General features: G+C 53.9%; 6 protein-coding genes across 6 annotated transcripts; 3 read left to right on the plus strand and 3 right to left on the minus strand.

The window, feature by feature from the left end:
- Positions 1 to 658: 658 nt before the first annotated feature.
- BDZ83DRAFT_637299 (uncharacterized protein) lies at positions 659 to 3,641 on the plus strand. The gene is made up of 2 exons (XM_060509301.1): positions 659 to 1,126; positions 1,266 to 3,641. Exons 1-2 carry the CDS (start codon positions 957 to 959, stop codon positions 3,340 to 3,342), a joined length of 2,247 nt encoding a protein of 748 aa, XP_060359790.1. The 5' UTR covers positions 659 to 956; the 3' UTR covers positions 3,343 to 3,641.
- Positions 3,642 to 7,539: 3,898 nt separating this feature from the next.
- BDZ83DRAFT_637307 (general substrate transporter) lies at positions 7,540 to 9,743 on the plus strand. The gene is made up of 4 exons (XM_060509302.1): positions 7,540 to 8,089; positions 8,161 to 8,424; positions 8,481 to 9,117; positions 9,176 to 9,743. Exons 1-4 carry the CDS (start codon positions 7,856 to 7,858, stop codon positions 9,586 to 9,588), a joined length of 1,548 nt encoding a protein of 515 aa, XP_060359791.1. The 5' UTR covers positions 7,540 to 7,855; the 3' UTR covers positions 9,589 to 9,743.
- A 2,053-nt stretch (positions 9,744 to 11,796) lies between these two features.
- On the minus strand, positions 11,797 to 13,618 carry BDZ83DRAFT_535062 (fungal-specific transcription factor; the record flags this gene model as incomplete). Its single annotated transcript, XM_060503347.1, has 6 exons — positions 11,797 to 12,289; positions 12,347 to 12,961; positions 13,015 to 13,239; positions 13,293 to 13,393; positions 13,468 to 13,487; positions 13,549 to 13,618. Coding segments are annotated over 6 exons (1,524 nt in total), but the record flags the coding sequence as incomplete, so codon positions are not given.
- Positions 13,619 to 14,511: 893 nt separating this feature from the next.
- Positions 14,512 to 15,740, minus strand: BDZ83DRAFT_78928 (uncharacterized protein). The gene has a single exon (XM_060515693.1). It carries the CDS (start codon positions 15,658 to 15,660, stop codon positions 14,620 to 14,622), a length of 1,041 nt encoding a protein of 346 aa, XP_060359793.1. The 5' UTR covers positions 15,661 to 15,740; the 3' UTR covers positions 14,512 to 14,619.
- An 80-nt stretch (positions 15,741 to 15,820) lies between these two features.
- BDZ83DRAFT_656236 (uncharacterized protein) lies at positions 15,821 to 16,363 on the minus strand (the record flags this gene model as incomplete). The annotated part of the gene is made up of 1 exon (XM_060510859.1): positions 15,821 to 16,363. The coding sequence occupies one exon, from the start codon at positions 16,361 to 16,363 to the stop codon at positions 15,821 to 15,823; it is 543 nt and encodes a 180-aa protein (XP_060359794.1).
- A 3,638-nt stretch (positions 16,364 to 20,001) lies between these two features.
- On the plus strand, positions 20,002 to 23,027 carry BDZ83DRAFT_756714 (fungal-specific transcription factor domain-containing protein; the record flags this gene model as incomplete). Its single annotated transcript, XM_060514786.1, has 4 exons — positions 20,002 to 20,199; positions 20,305 to 20,787; positions 20,872 to 21,608; positions 21,665 to 23,027. 4 exons carry the CDS (start codon positions 20,002 to 20,004, stop codon positions 23,025 to 23,027), a joined length of 2,781 nt encoding a protein of 926 aa, XP_060359795.1.
- Positions 23,028 to 23,690: the final 663 nt, after the last annotated feature.

The following is a 23,690-nucleotide window of genomic DNA, read 5'->3' on the forward strand; positions in this document are numbered from 1 at the left end:
TGCAAGTGTGACAGTGGCAGCAAGATCCTCCAAACTTTGGCGGTGCAGCTGCGAGGCGTATACATGGTGAGCCCGGTCCTCCAAGCCAAGCACGGCCGACAGATTCGGTCTCCTGCGTCGAGCGCACAGTAATTGCAGTAGATTATCATTAAAAGATTCCATCGGAGTTCAGTAGGGCTTTGAGTCCGAACACCAAAGCTTTGCCCCTAGTGAGCTTCGACAGCTGCCATGCCAGAATCCCACGTTGAGATGAAACATCTTCAGACCGCAGATGCCGTAAGCTGGACGGGTGCATGCTACGGGTAGCGTTTGGAGATGAGTAGCCAGCCATCCGGTAGCAGCAGCGATTCGATTTTGCTAGCCAATGTATCGATCTGATTCTCTGACGAATGCTGCTGATTAATTCAAGATATCGTACCTAGTTTCGGATCGGAGTTTTGGTGTAAGTTGGGCGCAGGAAAGTTTGCATCAAGGTGAGCACGGTGAGGTAAGGTAAGGTAAGGTACCTATACCTCAGACAGGTACAATCCTTATCGATATGACAAATATCTTATCTTATCCATCACGTTACCGGACGGCCGATCACGTGAGTTGAGCTTTCCAGGTGCCCCTCGATGTGTCGAGGGAAGGAAAGATCGAACTTGTTCAGGGACAAATAATGGAAGGAAAGCGGCGGCCAAGCAGTCGCGCCCCTCGCGCAGGAACGGTAGCATTTCAGACTTTGTCGACGACAACCACACACGAGACACACGAGATTACTTGCATCGGAATAAACAAATTTGCTATCATGAGCTCAATATCAATTGGACGATAATTCCCCACCTTCATCATCGCTCGAGTCCAGTCTACCTTATAATTCAAGGGAAACTGGTCGACCATCCTTTGTGCTTTCCGACTTGACAGCGCCGCCATCATTTCTTTTCCCAGCACAACCGTCTTGTTTTGCGCGGGAGACAATGGCAAAGAAGAAGGGCAAGCAGACCACGGTTGAAGATGTTGGCGACGGCGTGTCTAGTGAGAGCGCATCGCAATCCTCTTCCAATGGCTCATCCAAGAACTCAGTCTCCAGGCGATCGGCCAACGGAGCGCCTGATACTGCTCCTGCGCTCATAATATGTCGCAACAAGTCTGTTCCCCCTATTGCCATCTTCCTTGGTCTCGCACATGCCACAGAGAACATGCGCGACCAGCGCAGTGTGCGCTGTGCTAGCATGAATGACGATACTCTGCCCTGGATCACGGCTCGCTGACACATTGCGCGACAGGCATTGGCGCTTCATCTCCTCCTTCCATGGCCCATGGCTCCAAATGCCCATTGAGATCCTCGAAACCATTGCGAACATCAACTACAATACCCCGGTACCCCGTCCGATCGACCCCGCCGTCTTCTTCGACCTTCTCAAGATTCGCCGATTAGTCGATGAAGCAACTAACTTGGCCGTCCGCGCTGCTAGCGACCTCGCAACACCAACCTTGACGAACGTACATGGCGGGCTCAATGGACACATGTCGTCGTTAGGCTTTGGCGTGGGGAATGGTCACGGTACAAAACTGAGCAAAGAGCGGAAATTCCGCATGAGAGAGCAGGCGAGCCAGAAGCTCGCCCGCGCATATCGTCTGGATGAGATCGCTTGCAGCGTCGCTACCATGCAAGGTGCTTCGACTCTCGAGGAAATTGGATCCCTCGTGTTGCAACGCAGCAGAGACGATCCCGATGCGAAATACGTTCACTTCTTCCACGAGAAGATACCCTCGCGACAGCTAGCCGAGTGTACTAGTCTGGCGCCCTTGGACAACATCATATCAGCGCATCCGACCGAAGCCGAGGCTCTGCGAACCAGAGCGACTGTGCGGATCTTCAAAGATGACTACTTAGGGGCGACTTCGGACTTGAGTCTGGCGCTGCAAGTGCACCGCTATCATCAGCCACCGCATGGAGCACCACTTTCCCGGGAAGTCGAGTTGACATCAGGATCCAGAAGAAATCCCGACGTCGTCCTCACCGAGGACCAACAACCTAGTAGCTTGGAAACACAGCTGCTATTTCAAAGAGCCGGAGCATACTTGACTATTGCTTGCCAACATGTAGCCGCTGGTCTGCCTGATACTCCTGCGAACGGAGAGACTGGTCGGGCAAGTGGAGCGGACAGGACTACCAACTCAAACACAGTTGACGGACAGAGCCCGGGAACCACGGCGGCGGACAAGGAGGCAGCGCACATACGGCTGGAGAAGCGGAAAGTCGTGAAGACGTACGCCAAAAAGGCACTCCGGGATTACATGGCTTATCTGTCAAACTTCCACTACACGCCGGATCAACCGCTGAAGGTCGCCCGGGATTTTACTGAGAAAGTAAATCTCGCGGCGCAAGGCTACCGCCATCCTCGTGTTCCAGATTCGGGCAGCATTCTCCCATACAAAGCGTTCGCCTTGTCTGAGCTATTTGCTGCTGTTCCACCTGCAGACATTCCGCCGTACCCTTCCCAGGACTTGGTCCGCTCATCAGGGCCTGTACAGCCGAACAACTATGAGGCTATTACCTACCACCCCCTACTGACCGAGGCCCTCCATTCTCTACTGCTCTGCCATTGCTTGGTGCAGACTTCGACCAAGGAGCTCCTACGCCACGCACACATGGTCGCCCGCCTCGCTCGACTTGCCGACGGCTACCCACTATTCCAAGCTAGTAGGTCACCGGCCAGAGCAGACTGGATTGAGGTGTTGCGCCGGGCAGAGAATTGGATCCAGATGAGTGCTTCCTGGGAACTTTTGTGTGCTCCGGCGCCGCTCCCGGTTCTTGATGGACCACTTGGCGCGCAGCAGGACAATTTACATTCGTCTCATAAAGCCGCTGCCCTCGCAGCCGCTGCCATAACGAGGGACGCCAGCACGTTGCCAGACATTGGCGAGACTGAGGAGCAGCGGAAGGAGAGAGTTCGACAGCAAGCCATCTTGGACGCGCTTGATGACGATAGAGTTGTCGACGAAGTTACACTTCGTGCGGCCATCACTGCTCGTCAGAAGCGCTCAGAGGAGGACCACGAGTACCTTATGAGCTTGAAGAATAGCTCGACTGGGAGGTCCGAGACTACTGAACCCCCTCCTGCGCTACGTCGTTGGAGTGTTGACGATGGAAGGGAATATCCTATACTCACTGAGCGCGCAGCCGCCATTGCGAAATGGGTCATTGAGGCGCCGCCGGTCAGCCTCGGAACTGCGAAACGCAAGAAAAAGACCGCCTCGAAGAAGGGCAAGGAGGCTATTAATGAAGAGGCCGGTCTCAATAGCTTGGCCAACCTAGCGATCAATGAGACGAGTCGGACGATTGATACTGCCGCTTAGGATCATGGTTTCTTGCATGATGGCCGATTTGGATGGCATTGGCTGAAGCGAATCAGTATAAATTCACTGTATCACATACATACAGTAAGGTGTCCGCAGAGACATTCAGCATCACAGTGCGATCAGCTGTCATGGTTTACCCTAATGTGTCAAATGGTCCAGCGTGCTCGTGTATGGCTCTTAGCATGTATTCGCTTTCTCCTCACATATTCCCTCTCGTGACTAGATCTCGGCGATGAAAGTTAATATGACGTCAAGTTCTCGGTATGGCACGGCGACACGGTGACTCCAACTGCAGGCGTTCATGCAAAAGTCAACTTGTTGATACGTTGACAAGGCTGAGGCATATCTGGAGACCATTCCTCGGTGGATGCAAAGGATACGGAGCTTCAAGCGTGACTTTCAAGACGGCAGTTCGCTATGCCATAGGCTTGTTCAGCTTACGTGCTTCAACTAGACGCTCCTCGATCACGAACTATGACTCGCCGAAACACATCAGAGTGTGATGGATCTCAGCGCGTCGTCGAGTCCAGGTGTCTCGAAAGGGGTATCAAAAGTATCCCGTATCCTTCGCTAAGGGTCTATGTATGGGCAGGCTTTAGGGTCAACTGAGGTATTTACATCGTCTCGAAAGTTCGTGAGTCCATCGTGAGTCGTACATTGCTTTCGAAGGAATAAACTCCTCGTCGTTTGCATTTTCGTATAAGGATTCGGAATAAGGGGGCACTAATAGAGAACAGGCCGGCCTCGAGGGGGCTTTCGTGGAAGTGCCTAGTAACGCTGAGCTGCTCAAGTTGAGTAGGACCATTCGGAAGATTAAAGGGAGACTGTTCCAAGCAGAAAGGAAGCAAGTACCAGCTGCGCCGAGGAGAGACGCAAGTTCTGAGAACGAGAGCGGCGCGGGTCCAGCTCTACCAAACTGGTCATGCGAACAATCTCAAAGCCATAGCAGCTCAACTTCTTCCCAAATGACTACATGAAGAAGAGACGAAGCCCTGGTCGAGCCAACCACACCCTCCCTTCCGTCATGCGACCAAAGTTGGTGTGCAACCGGTGCCGAAGTCCGAGAACGACGTTGGGGTCTGGCGTACGAGGTAGGTTTCCGGGAGGCACGTAGGGTAAGGTAGCCTTGGGATTTCAGACCGCCGTCCCGTCCTCTCGGTAAGCTAATGGAATTTCATAACACGGCGATCGAGAGTCATTCTCAGCTACTCCTGGACAAATACTTCACGCTCTCGGCATCCTATCAAACTCCTCATTTCCGCATCCGTCTGGCACGAACGGCAACCATGCCACAGACACGCAGCATGCGTCAGCTTCACTAGTCTCTTTTGTGAGAAATGTGTAGGAATATAGGACAAGACTCGGACTCGTCTACGAAAAGAGGCTTCACTGACACATCCCTCTTGTCAAGTTGTCACCTCCTTCTCAACTAACTACCTATTCGTACATATCCTAGTACAGCCTAGACTACTCCGTAGACAACCCACCAGCAGTCCTCTCAGGTGGTACCCGCAGAACCCTGGCGAGAACGGCCGCCCGCGGCAACGCCTTCGGTGTTTAGCGTGGGCGTGCGCGCATCCAGCCGCCAACAAGATCCTTTCAACAGCTGTCGTGGACTTTGAGATCCTGGTGGAGGAGCGAGAGGCGGCGGCGCGGCGTCGTCGCTCCCCCCCTTTCCATCCCATCTGGGGCCGTCTGGGGGATGTTTATTTCTTCCATCAATCATGTTCGCGGGGAGAGCGGGTCCCCCGACCCCATAGGCGTCATTTGACGGGCTGGAATAGATCATGGATTACTCTAAGCTGAAATATCCCATAGTGTGGTTTGGGGACTCCGGATTTTCAATGGTTCGACTTTTTTTCTTCCTTCCTTTTGACTCCGGATTGCGGCACGGTGTTTTCTGGGGTCCGGGGGAGATGAAGCGGAGAGAGACCTGGAGTCACGATGGCAGTTGGTGCTAGTGCCAAGATGGGGATGGGTTGATTTCTTGAACAATTTCCCAGAGTTCGAATCTGTGCCGATGGGATGGAGGGTTTTCTCCAACGATCAAGAGAAGTCATGGGTGTTTATTGCTCATAGCACAGGTGATCTTAGTCCTGCATTACTCGCCACGTTTCTTAGGCCCCAGGCTGTTGGGATTGAGCTAGCGGTAGGTTGCCGTTGCGGTATTTGGAACCAAAAGCCTGAGTTTATGAGAAGCTGTCATCAGCAGCTAAAGCGCAGAATATGGCCGAGGGAGTTGAGATACTCGGCTCAACTTTGGTATTTTCTTGGCGGCGCCGGGTGGCTTGCAGTGCCAACGCGGGAATCGCGGAATGGCCAGGCTTGGCTCTCTGATGGTCTCTTGGATAATCGCCGAAGGAGGGCAGTATTGAATGAGTGTGTGCTGCTATTCTTCTTGGCTTGCGCTGGCTGAAGCTTGTGTTGTCCCCTTCTGAGTTTCTTAACTTTCACCTCTGCGTAGGTATCTCGAGATGCCTTGAATGACACTGACTAATCTCAAAGATAGAGTTCGGTCACTCATATGACGAGTCAAGGAAACAGTGAAACGGCGCGGGAGCAGCCCTCATGTCATTTACTCTGGAGATTAAGCGGAACGACTCCGGCGTCTCATGCGCGGAAGGCTGCAAGCCTGGGCCTATTTTCTTTTTTGCCTCCTGCGCATGTAGGGAACTGCTGCAGAAAGAACTGGGTCCCCTCTCTCAAGATAAACTCGGCCCAGGGCCGGGATGTGGTGACAACAGACTTTAGCGTAACAGAACACATTACCCTTCACATGCGAACCTCTCATAGGCAGAAATACAGGAGGAAGCTCGAACGCGCTTGACATGGGGGCGGTAGTCTGCGGCGCGGTCGCCCGCGCGTGCAAGACTCGAGAGCTTGCCGGATTCAGTTCAGCATTGCATGCGCCGGTTGAGTTATCCCATCGGTGATATCTCGTTATGGACGGTAGTTCTCAATTTGAGATACACACTACCGAGAACAAGTGTTGAAAACAACTGAAGGACTCATTTAGAGACACAGAGCCGGCCCCACGGATAGGTGTGTCCAGATACGGGACTCGGCAATCCGACGACAGACGTTGACGGCCATGTGCAGCGCCAAGGGCCATCATCGACAACGAAGCCCACTTGCCTACGCAGTAGACATTTGAAGCGAGAAGCGCACGCGTCAAGGACGTGCGATAAGGCGGGCTTGGCTGTCAGTCAGTCGCATAAGTCACTGTCCTCCTTCTTGAATTCGAAGATAGCTCCGCCTGCAAACTGCACAAACAAGTCTCACGGCCCACGGTGGGAACGGGGACGTGTGGACTCGTTCGAGTCGAGTCGAGGAAGAAGGGAAAACAAGCGTTTGCCCAGACCAGCCACCACGCGGTGGTTGAAATTGTGTCCTGAGGGAACTGAGGGAGGGCGTATCCGTACGTGAAGCCGATGCTCCAGGCGAAATTACCATTGGTGGATTATTGAAGGTTGGGGGTTTCTCCGCAGGTTCAGACGCCCCCCCTTCTCCATGGGCTAGCCGGCTGGCTAGCTTTCCCCTTTGGCCCTTTCGCGGAGACAAGAGTCGAGCAAGGATTGTTGAAAAGGTTGGGGGTCTCTGGGGAAGAGAGGCGGACACGGCGGGCCACACGCGGCGCGGCGCCAAGAGATTCGTTCTGTCGCCGCATTCCTTGGGTTGTCTTGTCCTTGGACGACATAGTTGATGAGAGAGGGAATCAATACAGTGAGGCTTTGAAAAGCAACGGAAGAGAGTATTTGGAGATATCACATTTGACAGTGTCTTCGGCCCTTTACCTGGCGGTTATGACAGACTCAAGCAAGGGGACTTAACCTACATGTACCTACGGATAGTCATATGCAACGAGATAGAAACCCGGCTCTAATTTAGGTATCTCTCAGCATTCGGTGTGCAGAAAACCAAACCCATCCAACCATGCCATCCAAACTCCCCCATCTCATTCTCCACTCCCCCGGAACCAGCGCTAGACCTGGGGCCCTCGACAATTATGGGGAAAGATGCCGGGTGCCAGCCCGAATCCCTCCTCCTCTCTCGGTTGGTTGCTCTTCTTTTTCGCCATCCGATTCGACTGTAGCGGCAGCCAGCCGTCTTCGTTCGAAGCCCAGCATCTTTTGGGCGGATAGTCAGACCGGGGAATGAGGGGGACCGGGGGTGTGAGATGAGGGGATTTGGGGGAAAGGATTGGGAGAAATCTAAACTCTTGCGGGGATCCCTATCTGAACGGCTTAGGTTACTTTCGAAAGAGAGAGAGAGACCGGGTATAGCGTGGTATGGTGTGCGCCTTTGAGATAAAGGTTTTAAAGACAACCTCCCATCTCCTCTTCGTCCTGAATCGAACGACTCCCTCTCTCTTCCCTCCTTGGCTCTTTACCTCTCTGCCGGAGTTGCTTCAATCAGTTTCTCTTCTCTAGGTCGATAACCCCCCTCCTCTTACCACACAGAGCGTCGTTATCTCTCTGTAGGGAGTTCACCAACAACAGAGTCCGCCAAGATGGGTCTTCCGTCCGGCAAAAGAGTGTACAACTGGTACATCTCCCTGATGGCGGCCATGTGCATGGTCCTCTACGGGTACGATGCCTCCGTCTTCAACTCCCTCCAGGGCTCAAAGAACTGGCTCGCCTGGGTCGACGTCGACCTCAAGAAGGACACCCAGCTCATCGGCCTCGTCAACACCGCCTACACCATCGGCGCCATCGTCGCCGGTTTCTTCATCGGTGGTCCCACTGTAAGCACACTTTCTTGTGGTCATCGGATGGAGCATCGCAGCCAGGACTGACACAACCTCTCTCAACACAGGCCGATTACCTCGGACGTCGCTGGGGCATGGCCATCGGCTGCTTCGTCACCATCATCGCGACACTCATGCAGACCTTCACCCCCCACCACAAGCTCGGCGTCTTCATTGCCGGCCGTGTCGTGATCGGTCTCGGCCAGGGTATGGCTCTCACCGCCGGCCCCGTCTACATCGGCGAGGTTGCCCCCTCTGAAATTCGTGGCCACATCATGGCCTGCTGGCAAATGTTCTACTCTGTCGGCTCCTTCATTGCCTACTGGATCAACGTATGTTCCTCTCACATCTCTTATCGTTAAGCAAACCTCCTAACATACTTGCACAGTACGCCTGCTCCAAGCGTCGCGAGCAGCTCGGCGAATGGGACTGGAAGATGGTCGTCATCTTCCAGATGCTGGTCCCCATCCTCATCATCATCGCCCTCCCCTTCCAGCCCGAGTCCCCGCGCTGGCACATCCAAAAGAACGGCAACGTCGAGGCCGCCCGCGCCGCCCTCATGCGCATCCGCGACACCGAGGAGGAGGTCGAGCAGGAGCTCCTCCAGATCCGCGAAGCCATCGAGTACGAAAAGGAGGCCATCAGCAGCTCCTACACCGCCCTCTTCAAGGACCCCTCCATCCGCAAGCGCCTCTACCTCGCCTTCGCTCTCAACGTCGGACAGCAGCTCACCGGTCAGGGTACCCTCAACTCCTACTCCACTTCGATTTACAAGAAGGTCTGGCCGTCTACCGATACGATTAACCTCATCAACGCGCTCAACGCCACCATGGGTATCTTCTTCACGCTCAACGCCATGTGGACGGCTGATCGCTTCGGTCGTCGGTGGTTGTTCCTCGTCGGTGCGGCTGGTATGGCCGTGTGCATGCTCATCGTCCCCATCGTCGGCATGAAGACTCCCACGGCAGCAGACGGAACAAAGAGCGAGCCCGTCGGTATCTCCATTGTGTTTTTGCTGTTCCTCTGTAAGTTCTTCACTCAACACCCCCTCCTCCTTGCTTACCTCAACTAACATCTCCCAAGTCATCTTCTTCTACAAGCCAACATGGGGCGCAACAACCTGGATGTGGACCGCCGAAATCTTCTCTGTCAACGTCCGCGCCCAGGCCGTCGGCATGTGCTCCCAGATGCAAAACGTCGCAAACACAATCTTCCAGCAATTCTTCCCCACCTTCCTCGCCAACGAGGGACTCAACTGCCTCTTCTTCTTCATGGCCATGAACATCGTGCTTGGCATCTTTGTCTACTTCCTCATCCCCGAGACCAAGCAGATCCCGCTCGAGGAGATGGACCAGCTGTTCGGCGGCGCCAACCACACCGAGAAGGGCGCGCAGATGTTGGGTGTCGGGCCTGAGGAGGGTCACCACGGTCACTCTGCGCTTGATAACAAGGAGGGTGCTGAGATTCAGCAGTCCGAGAGGAAGGAGGCTGTTTAGAGAGATGAAATATGGCGGTGATTTGGAGTTGGACAGAGGAGTAATGAGTAATGCGGATTGATGTATTATTATCAGAGAACTGAGGATCAGCCTGAAAGAGGCACAGATCCCGTCGCATTATACCCCAGATTGCGGAATTGAAGTTGTCATGATGAGATAACCTTTGGCTTAGCACAATGTGAAATGACTCTATTGAGGACTTATCAATCCAGGTTGGAATGAGACTGCAGTGCAAACGAACTACAGTTTGCTCTCACTTTTTATCTTCAAAGACCTCAAGGCACCATAAGTACATACATCGAGCTTGAGATTGCTATTCCAACGCCCTCGTCAATGGCACCGTATCTGATTCTGCTAACATTAGTCGTCATCAACACACCGTCGATCTGAAGTTGGAATGATACTATTGCGCGAGCGGACTGCAGTTTCCTCTCTCTCATTCGTATCCACACTCTGCTGGATACAAAAGATCCCATCAACCGTCCAAATCAACCTTACTACTCCAAACGTGCTCGCGTTAGTGTTATCTCGTCAGCACGCTCGTATCTAAGCACGAATACGAACAGTAGTAACAGCCTGTCGTAGTAAAGAGCACTTTGTTTAATTTTGTTCTACTTGATAGTACTCGCGTCCGTTAGTTTCCAGCGATACGCTCGTATCTCAGCACGATACGAAGGTTCATACCAGCACGTAGTAACGAATAGCTCCTTTACCTTGATTTCATTCGATGTAAAGGTAAAGTGAACGTAGCTGCACTGTACCTGGTAAAGGATAACGGGCGTGGGAAACAAGTAGGTAGGAATGGATTCACGCGCAAGACCTTTGATCTAGGTATGCTACCTCAAGCAATCCATTTTCGACTCCCAGCATTTTTCAGACTTTTATTAAGAAATATCAGGCGGCAACATCGTACCATCCATTCAGAATATTGTCCACAATCAGACTGCTGATCATTATCGGTGATGTGCTTTTTGACGTCTTCGGTGGATCTCCCCCCCATGGCTTTTCCTCCATTCCGCATCTTTGCAGTCCACCATACGAACCGCGGGTTTCTCATGCCATCTACGCATGCGATGATTCAAAGGAAGAGAGTAGATAATTGTTCATAATCTTGAGATATTTGGCCACTCCTCCGGCTTTTGTGCTGTGCCTATATGCGTGTCTGAAAACCCGGCTCTATCATCGCTCTCATCACCGTCCTCTCCCTTGCATTCCCCTTTCAAAGCCAGCATGAGATCGGACATGGACAATAGAAGAAAGCAAAGAGGGTGGACCAAGACACGGCCGAGACCAAGGAAAGAGTGAAGGGAGAGCTCATGAATTGTTGGCCGTCGAGTTCGCCGCGAAAGGCTATTCAACCACGGCAAGATGCATGTCACAAGGGCATACAATTCAGGCAGGTTTGTCACATCGCTGTGTTACAGAGGAGACTCTTGTGATGGAGTACCATCTCTATAATCTAAGAATACAAATGTGCTGCTCCAATCCAGGTATCCGTCTCGTTTTCAGAATCCAACGAGCATTGCGTGATGAATATGTCAATGTGGCTCACATTGGTGGGCCTTGCCCGGGTGGACCAGGCATCATCTGCCCGCCTCCATCGCCGACCCATCTATATTGCATCATTGGTTGCCCTTGAAGCTGTTGCTGCATCATGCCTTGCATCGATACCTGTTGTTGCCCCATGAGAGCCTGAGGATGGGGATGAGGCGGGTAGGATGGATGTTGGGCATGGTGAGGGTGCTGAGGGTGTTGACCAAGCGGCGGCGAGGGGCCATGGGGTATGGGTGAAGACTGTTGGTGCGGGTGGTAGAGTGGTTGTTGTTGCTGCTGCTGCTGCTGCTGCTGCTGCTGCGGTTGATGAGGCGATTGCTGATGCTGCTGCATTTGTTGCTGGTGTTGTTGAGGGAGCTGTCCTTGCTCTCTCATCTGCCGACGCACTTGAAGCCAGGAGAACAGCTCCGATGACAATCCTTCAAATGTAGTCCTGAGCTGTAACGCAATGTCCCATCGCTGAGAGTATCTTGCAAGTGTTTCCATAACCTGCTGCAAGCATCGCATGCTTCTGTCCAAATTATCCTCGCCACCAGCTGGGCGATGCGGTAAAGGTGGCGGAGGTGCGGTGCCTGGGCGAGTAATGGGCGGAATGATTCTTTGCTCCGAGATAAGCAGCTCACGCTTGTCGTTGAAGACGACAAAGAACTGCGTTGCCACGAAGAAGACCTTGAGAGCGTCGAGCGAGGAGTAGAAGGCGGTGTTGACAGAACCATGGACGACACCGTGAATTGTGTTCATGTATGCGATGGCATTTTCAAAAATCAGTTTGCGGGTGTAATCAGTCAGGTGTGGCTGGCGATCGCTAGGCGCAAGACAGTGAATGTAGCTGTATCTCAGCTCGAGCTCGAAGAACTCGCGGATGCCCGAAGGTAGGTTATCAGGCAGTGATTCGTGCCACTCTCTCATTTCCAGGCACATCTGCCAAATGAAGGAGGCGGCATCTGAAAGTGGCGCTGCGTCTCCCTGGAATAGTGTTTGATACCACTCGGACTGGAGTCGACGAAGCTGGAACAAGACTAACGCCGAGTCTGCTGATTGAGGGCCAGTGATCGGACCAGAAGTCAACCCAGAGTTGCTGGGATACTCGACATTGATGGAATCATCTGTGAAGGAGAAGGATCTGGCGCGAACCATGCTGATCATCCTGTCCTTGGGATTAGCAATTTGCTTCTGGTGTGCTAAATAGGCTCGACCAACTTACCGGTCAAGTGCATATACGCAGTAAAACATTTTCCTCCGAAGGTCGAGAGCAGCCTTATCGGGAACCTGGAGCTGCGGCGGATCTTGATGGAATCCCAAGTCAACCACAGCACGACTCGCAAATCCGATCAGGTACCAGCTGTCGAAATGGCCAGGGTCGAGCATTGAGTATTGCGTGAAGAGGATGAGCGACTGAATCTGGCTTGGATATCCAGGCATCAGTGCCTTGTCAGCAAAAGGCAAGGCGCGAGCGACAAAGTCGAGACCGCGGCGAGAGAAGTCATCGTTTTTATCTCTGCTCTGAGCCGCATATCCAATAGCGAGAACCATGTACAGTAGCCAGAAGTCGGCATCCTTGAGCCTGTCCTTGACTCTTTCATCTTGCTGATAGACATCGTCCAAGACGGTGAGTAGGTGAGTCTCCGAGAATGACGGGAACAGTGAGTAGATGTTGGCCATGTAATACTGGACAGTGGCAAAGGCCTCTGCTCTGGTTGGGAAACTGTCCTCCGTTGGATCCGTTACCTCGTCGTTGGTCGCGGCAGCTAGCACCAGGCGGGCGAACGTCATGCCGCTCACGGATGGTTCAAAATCGCGAGTTGTTGCGTTGACGGATCTGGTGGACGTTAGCACGCACTTTGAAGTAGGGGGTCAAGAGAATGGGCGCACAAGAAGCCGAAGTCAGACACAAGTGCGTTGACATCCGAGTCCTCCCTCTTACGGGCAGCTTTGCGGTGGATCGCGGCTCGAATGTTGGCCAGAGAGTCCTTACGGTCAGCAGGAGCCGCCGTCGCTTCATCGACATCATGAAGATTAACCGATGCCTTGCGCGATCTCGCAAACGCCAACCGCTTCTCCAGCTTTTCAACTCTAAGCTCCAGGGCCGCTACATAACTAAGTCTCTGTTAACACCACGCACGCCGAGATCTCATGAGGGGCCGACCAACCTTCTCTCCTTGCCTCTAGCGAACTGATCATTGGCCGAGGAACACTCATTTTCGCGACCTGCCTTCTCACAGGCAGTGCAGGCTGGAAGCTTGCCATCACACTAGAGGAGTTAAGAGTGCATCAGCAAGAGCCCGTCAGATCCATTAGCCTGGGCAGCGGGGGAAGGATAGCTACCTTGACTTTTGCAGCTCGACCTGTGGGGCACGATTAGCCTCGCATGAACACAAGCAGTCAGCCGCAACCATGACAACTCACATCGCGAGCAGGCCGATACAGGCCGCGATACCCGCAGCAGGGGGTTATCTGAGAAACTTGATCGCGGCATTGGGTGCGATTGAGGATGCGACGGGGAAACGAGGGTGCCGTGCCTCGAGGCCGCGCTATCTTGAAGCTTCGAGATCGATGACGAATCGCAAGGGATTCACGAGGATGTAGCCAGGCGCTTGGTTTAATCAAATCGAGGATATGGTTTATGAGATGTGCAAGTATCTCTAAAAAGACGTCCAGATCGTAAGAGGGGACGATTCAACCACGAATGAATCTGAACTTGGTGGTGAGCGTTCTGTCGAAAGTGAAGCGAAGCTCAGATTGAGATCACGTCAAGTTGACTGTAAAGCCGGATCGTCACTGACGGGGGCGCTGGAGGGTGCCCGGGATCCGGATTACGCTGCAGGGACTGGTGCACGTAAGAGAACAGATCGTCCTAAGCGCGGTATCGCGTGTAGCAGTTGGCGCGTCGGCTGTCGGAAAGTTGAACGTTGGACCTTGAGCCAGACGCGAAGGTTCAAAAGAGTCGAAACGACGATGCGTACGATCAAAAGGCGGCCAGAGCCTAGAGGTGGGCGGCTGTCGGAAGATCAAAACACGAGGGATGCTGATCTGTGGTTCAGAAGTGCAACAGAACCGAGAGCGCAGCGAAGCCACAAGTATCCGTAGAGAATCTGTACGGATATTCGTCGAGAGAACAAGGTCCGGGGCAACTGTCCGAGACGAGACGGTCCGCGAGTCGTTCACGGCTTCCCCCTTGCTGTTGCACTACCGCAGTATCCGTGGACCGTCTGGGTGCCTGTCGATGCTGCGTGCTTGCGTGCTTGCGTCGTGCTTGCGCTGAAGGACGAGGCAAGGGCTGCAAGGCAAGGCAGGGCAGGCCAAAGGCTACGCAAGGCCAGGGCAGACGAGGCAGAACGAGGCCAGGGCAGAGGAAAGGCTGACCTGGACTGAGGTGGACTGGGCTGGACGGTTTGGGGGGTTCGTATTGCGCGGGGATGGTTGGTTGTAGCTTGTAACTTTGGTGCTGCCACCAGGCGCATCCAACGGCGGCGTAATCTATGGGAGCGAGACTATGAGACTCCGAGTCTCTCTTTGTGCTGGAGATCGGCGGCACAGTCGTTGACACGGCCTTTCCCCTCTCTTGTGCGACCGACGCCGACTGAAGGGTCGACGGTTACCCCGCCTGGGCTCCGTTTCCCTGAACCTGACGAAAGCTGTGGGAGGCGGGCACGGTGGGCCACGGAATGGACACTGGAAGTACAGAGTACAAGCCACCCCTGAACCCTGACTGCCCTCTTTTTGCCTTGCCAGATAAAGCCCGTCCCGTTCCCCTTCTCTTCTTCCCCTGGGCTGCTTGTCGATGGATATTGGGCTGAGAAAGCTTCCAGGGTTCTCTGCAGCTCTATTTCTTGGACGGGGGACAGGCCGTCGTCGGGGCCCCCGATCTCGACGAGGATTGACGACACAACGTGCCAACGATGCAATTTGGAACCGGCAGATGCAATATTCTGGAACAAAAATAGAAGACGAACCGCGAATCCGACGATCCGCGAACAAGAGGAGAAGCTCAAGACCGCCAGGGGCCAAGGGGGTGACAGCCTGGGGGCCGGCAGACCGAGAGTGCGGCCGTCGTAGGTAGTGATAAGGTTCTGCTTGGACCCGTCTCACATCCAAGACCGTAGACGTCGTCGACTTATTCGCCAGCGCCAGCCGGCCTCGAAGGCTCGACCTTGACCTTGAACGTCTGTTCATATGTAGGCGAAAGCCTGCTTCGGGTCTACCAGGCCGAACATTCGTATGTATTTCGACGTATTCCAAGCTGTGATAGGTGACTACAGACGGTAGAGGCGAAGCTAGAGGCGTTTTCTTGATGGCACGAGGATCTTGCTGGCCCCACGCTCCTTCCATCACCAGATAGATGAGCTGCCGAGCGCATTGCACGGCATTTCCAGAATCATGTTTTTTTTTTAAGCCCAGCTCGTCGTTCTTCGGCCGCGCCGTACAACCCTTGTAGGCGTTTAATCGATCGAAGCGACGAGGCCAGCCGCACAGGAGAAACAAGATGAGAGCCAAGACGATGCTGACAGCGAGCACCATGTGTTGCAGTCGTGAATTGCGTTTTGGCTTGCCGCGGTCTGCCAAGCACACAAGGTGCGCATCGCCGAATCGGGCATAGCGGGAAATGGCACTGGCAACTCGGGACGAAAAAGACGGAGACGTGGATCTTGCGACGTGATAAGGTGATGATTATGAAAGCTCACGCAGAGGAGCTCTGTTTGGCTGCTGATACACCGTACGTATGCCCATCAGTTGAGGTGGGCTCGTGGCGAGCATCTCGAGTCTTGGGGATCGTCACTTGAGATAGGCAGAGGAAGTGCAGTGGTTGACTCAGAAGAAGCCGCCAACGCCCTCTAGTCTTTGCAATGGGCGTGTCCAGACCGAAATGCCACGCCAGACTGACAGGTCCTGTAGAAGGACGGTCAAGACAGTTGTATTGCTGCAGGTCCGGACTGAGACAAAAAACCACTTGAGCGGCGCCAATAGATGTGCATAATGGCGCCAGCCATGGCGCGAATCCCCCTCGCAAATGGGAGCCAGAGGCTAGAAAAGTGCCGTGCCGTGCTCGTCCTGGTACTGGTGCTGGTGTCGTGGTGCTCGTGGGTGCTTGGATTTCCCCCACTTGCTGAGGGGTCCATGAAAAATGTCGTCTCATGCAGGGCACGCCGTTGTTTCCGTCCCACAAGGCGATATTGTTTTGGACGACTGATGTTGACTTTTTTTCTTGAAAATTTTCTGTCATTTTTTCCCTCTTTTTCCGTTCCCTGTGAACCTTGTCTTTTGGGTCGTCGATCTCGAGAGAAATACTGCGAGGTAAGTAGCGCTTGAGGAAGGCCCCTGAAATGTGCCTCTTGAAGGGGTATCATTGTTGATTCAATGACACGATGAGGCCAGGAGCTGGATCCGTAGACGGAGGTAGGTACTCTGTAGCGTTGGAAGACCTAGCGTAGAGCGCACCTAGAGTGGTGTACCTATACCAAAAGGACCAAGTCAGGTCGAATCCTCAATGTTTGACAGAGAATTTAGAAATCGACAAGCCTGGATGCCAGGTCAGAAATGGCAAGGGCAGCGTGTGCTAGTGCAGCCGAATCAAGGGTTCAGTCCAGAAAAGGCTCGTCGAGCGTCGGGAATCCTTCGAAATGAGGATTAGGGCGGGGTAGAAGGGACAGAGCCGCGAATGCATGCAGCGGCGTTGGGCGGCGGCCGCGGACGAAGAGACGGTGTGACGAAGGATATTTCGTGCTCTGTATCCGTAGGCTGCCTGTATTCTGCCCTGTACTCCGTACTCTGTAGGGTTCTGGAAGATCGGAGTACGGATAGATGAAGATCATGGGAGGCTGGTGGTTGACGGCGGTTAGTCATGTATCCGTCATTCCATTTGGGGCATTTTCTCCTGGTGGATGTGCGGGCGCGTCTGTTGTGGTGGTGCATGGATGTGTTCATCGTATTTTCTGCATCAGGGACGTACTACGTAGGCATCAATCAGTACGGCGTCTTTCCCTGATGATGGTGATGCGTGTCCAAACCCGTGCCGGGTACCAAAGAATAGATGCTGATGGTCGCCGCCTTGTAACGTGGACTGGGCGGCCTGGGGGGAAGCAAGGGACGGGATGGCGAGGTAGAAATGCTACCGGGTGGGTGTTCCGTCAGACCGGAGGTGGTGGCAGTCGAGTCCGATGAGGAAGTTGAGATGGGAATGTGAGAAAAGGGTGAGTCGGGCACGACATGTCATTGGTGGGCACCGGCACACACATCCAAGCCTGGGAATGGAAGGATCGGCTGCATGTCTCTCACTCGCTCTTGCACTCGGAGTCGTAACTTTTTACGCATTGCAAATCGCAGCTTCCCAGTTACCCAGTGCAGCTTCCCAGTGCAGCAGGCCAGCAGCAGTGCTTTCCCTGGGCCCTCCTGCCGCGTCTCGACAGGAAAGCCCAGCCTCAATGGTGTTTGACTGTTTGGATAGGTGGATCTCGCAAGTAGAGACTGTGGCGAATCAGATGATCAGAGTTTTGGGGGAGATGATCATGGAAGCAGAAAGGAAGGAAAGAGCGGGGCAAGGCCGACCTCTTTCGAAGGGCAGGGGCGGGGCACACTGGGGGGTCAGGACGCGGGAGGTGCTGGGTGCCAGGTGGGATGAGGCAGGCACGGCAGGCACACGGATTGAGAGACAGGAAGGAACTTGAGTGTCAAGAGTCAAGCATCCAATGATCCAGAGACTTGGATGGCTGTGCTTTGACTTTTTGGCAGCCGGAAGGAGCTAAGGCCATGGGCAGAAGAAGGAGCGAAAGGTCCTCGCTTGACCTCTCTCGAGTAAGGTGGTGCAGACAGGTGCGTTCTGCATCAGTCAGCCACAACGACACTCCTCACCTCTCCCCTCAGATGAATTACGCACACGATAACCATCTTCACCGAATACACATATATACGGATACAAATCAAAAAACGAAATAAAACGAGAAAAACCACTCACAAAACCGTCCAGGTTCCCAGCACAAGAACAAACCCAAGCCGGGAATTGTCAGTCAATAGCCGCTCCCATGCATGCCATTTCCGCATGTGCCGTGCTATTGCTGCCCGCCTTCCTATCTTGCCCTCTTGCTCACCCACTCGGTTTGAGCCTGTTCAGACCTCGCGGACCCCAAACTCGTTAACCCACGCCTCGAAGCCAGGTAGGGCTGGTTTCCAGACGAGGAGATATTTGGCCCGTCTGCCGGATTTGTTGGCGATTGTATGGATCTGTGTATCCACGGCCATGGATGATGCCGCCATGACTATCCTGTATGGATACTGTACCTGTCTCTAACGGCCCCAATGAAGCAGGTTAACCCTTTGGGCTGTCCACTTCACTATCCAGTCAGTGCCATTTCGCACCACCTCAGTATCTAGCTAGTATTCTCTAGTGTAGTGTGTAGGTATCCACGGCGCATGGGACATTTTTGTCTGAAGTCAGTGTCCATACTCCGTATCCACGGAATGGACTATGGGATTATGGATCCCTTCATCCTGGATCCCGCCCACCTACCGCGCCCACCTCCGTTGCGACTGTGACGAGTCTTTGGAGTCTTCATCCCGTTATTCGATGCTCCCTTCTCTGTCACCTGTATGATGCATTCCCCTCCTGCCACTCGTTCAAGTATCGTGATGAAGCACGGGAATGGAGATGATGTTACTGTGCAAGGTATCTCAAGAAAGGAACGGGAGTGTCAGGTCGTCCAGTCTTAACGAAGCTCTGCTAAGGTCCCCACTGCAATGGTTCTGAAACGCCCCTACCGACACCTGGTACCCGCGAACCTTGACTGTCGCCCTGGCCGATTCCTCTGATTAGCGAATGAACAGCCGAGACCTTGCGAGTGGGTAGCGAGGGTAGCGTCCTTGACCTTTGACCTTCAGGTCGTGCCTTCCATTCCTCGCATTTGGGCTGTCGTCCAGCTCCCGCCTCAGCACGTCTCCCATTCTGTACCTCGGTAGTACATCCCACTTCGCCTCATTGTGCCCTGGTCTGCGACTAGTCTTCATGTACCTTTTCCTCTCTTCCCAGGATCTCTCCTCTCAACCCCCCGGCCTTCCCTGCCCTGCTCTGCTGGACCACCGCCCATGCCCATTCAACATCGCCCACAGGTACCGAGCACGACAGCAGACTGAAGTACCTCCCCTACCGTAGAGCGTTGACAGTGACGACCTTCTACGCGTACCTAAATGTACGGGTTATGGAGGACTCCATACCTACCTACTCAAATACCCCCAGGCCAGCAAAAGGTGACCACCACGCCTTGCGGAATTGCGGGCGGACAATCAACTGGACGGCACTCCAGGGCACTCCTCTCCTCCCGGTCGCTTTGCCCTGTACTCCGTACTTTGTCACCTTTTTCGGCGCAGCAGACAGCAGAAGCAAATAGCGACACCTTCAATTGTGGACCTTGTCGTCTCTTCACGCCCGCTGCACGTCTCCGTCTCCTCTTGCACCTATCCGTCCATACCCAGCCCGACGTACAAACATAGCCTACCTTATACAACCGTCGAGTCCAGAGTCCACCGCACACGCGACTGGCGAGACAAGAGGACCCTCTTTCTCTTCACGATACCCTCGACCTACTACCGAATCCCTCGTCAGCCGAACCATGAGACATTCTGCCCGCCCTTGCGCTCCACCGATCCCTTCGCCCACGTACGCCTCTGCCCCGTAAACGACACCCACTTCATCGTGAACAACCCTCAACGACGACTACATACTACCTTACCCGCCCTCGCCGGCTCCCTGCAAGCTTTCTCCGCGAGGCAAAGGCAAATCACCGTCTGTACCATAAGGCGTCTTTGTGATCTCCTCGCTTAGACACACAAAGATTGACTGGGCGAATAGCCTCAGTCTCTATATCCCGGCCCATGGACATCTACCGTCATGGCCTGGGCAACATGATGCCACGAAACCCGCCCTATCATCACCACCCGCCTCCCAACGCTCCTCCCCAACTCTACCCGGGCCCTTCCCGCGCTCCTCCCACCAGTCGCGAAGATCCAGAGAGTGACGGCCCCTCCAATCGCATTGCCCACACTCTGACGGCTTGCTGCCGCTGCCGCCAGGTACGTCGGAGCCTTTCTCCGTAAACCCGGCTCTTCCTGGGCCCTCGACGAGTGAACATGTATATCGCGTTTCGTAGACCACGGCTGACTTGTACAACTCTATAGCGTAAAACAAGATGCGACCCTACTCTACCTCGTTGCCTGCCGTGCGAACGCGCCGGCTCAGTTTGCGAATACTACGATACTACCAAGGGAAAGAAGATCAACCGTAATTATGTCATTAAGCTGCAAGAAAAGGTGCGCGCCCTCGAGGCCGAGCTACGCCAGTACACCGACGACGACAGCGAGTTCTCCCATCTCGACGAGGATATCGTGCGGCCCGGCGGCCTGGTTCGCCTGAATGATACCGACGAGACGCCCCGCTACCTGGGTCCGAGTAGCGGCATCGCAATGACACGCTTGCTGGTCCAGGGCGCAAAGCTCTTCACCGACTCGAAGCGAATCTCAGAGTTGATTCCCGAAGTTCGAGCGCGGAGGATGACGCGCATGCAGTCTATTGTCATGACGAGGGATCGAAAGAAGAGTTATCCCATGATCAGCGCTTACCCTGCGCAGAGCCTGCCGACTAGACCCATCGCCAATAAGCTCGTGGATGTCTTTTGCCAACGATGCAAGTGAACCCCCTCCTCGTTCTCGGCTGAACCCTCGTCTGACTTTTAATGAACAGCCCAGGTATTCTGGCCAACATTGCACGAGAAAATGTTTTTGGGCGATTTAGAGGCAGTGTATGCTGGTGACCAAGACCCCTACAAGAACCTCATCGTCCGCATGGTGTTTGCAATCTCGCTCCAGAAGATGGATCCTCAGTATGCCGGTCTGGCCGACAGCTACTATTTGGCTGCCATGGAACACTTTGAGCAAGTGGCCCGGCCAAAGGACCTCAAGTCTCTACAGAGTCTGGCGCTCATCGGTCAATACTCCCTCCTGACTCCCACGAGAACCGCTGTATACTACATGGTTGGTATGGCTACGCGCGTTTGTCAAGCAGAAGGCTTGACTGATGAGAAGACCATTGGCGCCGGGAACCTCCTGGATCCCTTGACCCTGGATATGCGCCGCCGCCTTGCCTACATCATCACCTCCATGGAAGCTGGCCTGGCACATAGCATGGGCCGACCAAATGGATTTTCCAAGGCTGACGACCGAATGGATGTGGAGCCATTTGCGACTGTGGACGACGAGTACATCACGGCCGACGGCATCGGCCAGGGGCCTCCAAGCGAGAACAAGCTGGTGGCTTTGCATTTCTTCAAGATGCGCATGGAGCAGGCTGAGATCAGGAGAGTACTCTACGAGAAGAAGCGCGAAGAGCCCAGGGATGAGAGCCACCCCTGGTTCGCAAAGATGGAGAGAGACATCCAGAACTGGATTGATTCTTCGCCTCAGAATCCGGCTTGGTGTAGGCCATGGTGTGTACTGGCCTTTTTCATTACGAGACTGGACTTTTCTAACCGATTGTCTGTAGGTTCACTGGACGTTACCACCAGATGCGCATCTTCCTTTACCGGCCATCCCCGCAAGTACCGAAACCCTCACCACGAGCTGCGAGCATCTGCTTCGAAGGGGCGTCATATATTATCAACTTGTCGAAGCAGCAGATGGAAAAAGCAGCAGTCGATATCACTTGGGTGTTCCTCCTCAATCTCTACATGTCTCTCAACACACTGCTCTGGACGGTCTCGTATCCCGAGATCCGGCAGGCCCACCCCCGCGATGAGGTGGAAGAGCTGAGTGATCAGACGTTGGATATTCTGGAGCGATGCACTGAGCGCTGGCCGGGGACTGCTCAGGCTGTGCAGCTCTACTCCATCTTTGCCAAGGCATGCCTCCAGAGCTACGAGGCCAGAGATACCCCGATCCTACAAGCGTCAAGTACTTTCACGACGCCTCCTTCGCTCTTTGACGGTAACTCTCCTCAGGGCTCAGAGGTCTCAGCATCAACAGCGCCAGGTGGTGGACCGACGTTCAAGGTTAACCCACCGCATAACCCGCCACAGTTTGGCTTCGTTTTCGACGCTACCCCTGAGTCGATGAACACGTACCAATGGGATCCCAACTTCCCTCCTCACCCAACGTTCCGTTCCAACTCGATCTGGGGCAACTCATCTGGTGATGCTAACCCGAACATGAATCCGGGCGGTCGCCGCTTCTCCGCCTATCCTCCCGAGTCACCACTGGAAGACTCTACACCGCCGGCGACGACCACGCCTGGTTACAATTCATCCTCATCGCCTCCTAGCACCATCAACAATGCTATGCCCACACCGCCAGATTCGTTCAACAGCGGCCCCGTAGGTACACCTTCAAGCTCGACCATCTCACCACCCCCGATGGGAACTCCGGCCATGTCGCAGTCTTCGCCACTTGTTCTGCAGCACGGAACACCAACAATGGTTCAGCACAGCACCAACATGTCACCGCCTCCGCCGCCTGTTCCTGGAAGTAGAGGACCTGGTGGCTTTGGTGCACCGCCGACATCGAATCCCGGCGCGCCACAACGCCCGCTGCCGAATTACAACCCAACAACGGACTGGTTTAACCCGCCACCTCCGTTCATCAACCCCGACGCCTTCAGCTCGATGAGCAACAGTTTCTTTGGCGACTCGTTGCAGGTCAATGGCTTCAACTCACAAAACCCCGGTTTGGGGCTTGATCAATTCGGCGGTCCGTTCAATTGGTCACAAGAGAGACAAGGCAGTCTGAGCCAGCAACAGCAGGTGGAGCTTTTGAATGTCCTGGAAAATGAGGGCATGAGCGATATCGATGCTATTCTCAACATGGGCATGAACAACCCGAGCCCTGCCGCGAGCGTCTGGCCACAAGCATGATTTTGTCCCTAGGAATGTGGAAAAAGGGGAGAGCAAATAGCAGTGTCTTTGTTTGGGTATTGGCGTGTGTGTATTATATACCGTATACCAAGGAGTCACAGGCGGCGGGAGGTTTTGAATTGATTTTGCGGACAGCGGTTGCAGCGATGCGCCTCCGCATGGTAGGTATAGTGGACAGTCACGGATCATGATTTAACAATAGAAAGGCGTAAAACTCGGCGTCACATTTGATATACAACTGCTTTTGCGTGCTGGACTCGGCCATTGATTGTTCAATAATTTGAAATGAACCACAGGATCGAGGCGAATCCCAGCTATCAGATCAGCATACGTTTCATCCCCTTTGTACTGCTGAGGACTCCTTGACTCTGATGAATGTCACAATGCAGATGATGATAGGGATTATGGCTATGGAAGTAGTCATGCCACTAGTTATAGGAGCGAGAACTTCAGACAGGCAACATGTCACGGGTTGTGTTGAAGTTGAAGAGGTTCAGTCAAATTTCGAAGCACCTCAAGAACAGATTTTTAGTAAGCGAATGATTTGGTTTATATACTGATACACCAGGCGCGAGAAGCACGCTCAGTGTGTGAGAAAATGGTTGAGAATATATACATGAATCATGTGTTCTTCGTTTCAATAAATTCCAAGAGAAATGCAAA

This window comes from Colletotrichum acutatum (genome assembly GCF_030867785.1).
Source record: "Colletotrichum acutatum strain CBS 112980 chromosome Unknown BDZ83scaffold_136, whole genome shotgun sequence".
Lineage (NCBI taxonomy): Eukaryota > Fungi > Ascomycota > Sordariomycetes > Glomerellales > Glomerellaceae > Colletotrichum > Colletotrichum acutatum.

Excerpts from the sequence above, each read along its gene's own strand:
- BDZ83DRAFT_637307 (XM_060509302.1), top strand. The coding sequence starts at position 7,856 with ATGGGTCTTCCGTCCGGCAAAAGAGTGTACAACTGGTACATCTCCCTG. Across the intron at positions 8,425-8,480 it reads TCATTGCCTACTGGATCAAC|TACGCCTGCTCCAAGCGTCG; the intron begins GTATGTTCCTCT and ends ATACTTGCACAG. Across the intron at positions 9,118-9,175 it reads TGTGTTTTTGCTGTTCCTCT|TCATCTTCTTCTACAAGCCA; the intron begins GTAAGTTCTTCA and ends ACATCTCCCAAG.
- BDZ83DRAFT_637299 (XM_060509301.1), top strand. The coding sequence starts at position 957 with ATGGCAAAGAAGAAGGGCAAGCAGACCACGGTTGAAGATGTTGGCGAC. Across the intron at positions 1,127-1,265 it reads CTCATAATATGTCGCAACAA|GCATTGGCGCTTCATCTCCT; the intron begins GTCTGTTCCCCC and ends ATTGCGCGACAG.
- BDZ83DRAFT_78928 (XM_060515693.1), bottom strand. The coding sequence starts at position 15,660 with ATGGTGCTCGCTGTCAGCATCGTCTTGGCTCTCATCTTGTTTCTCCTG.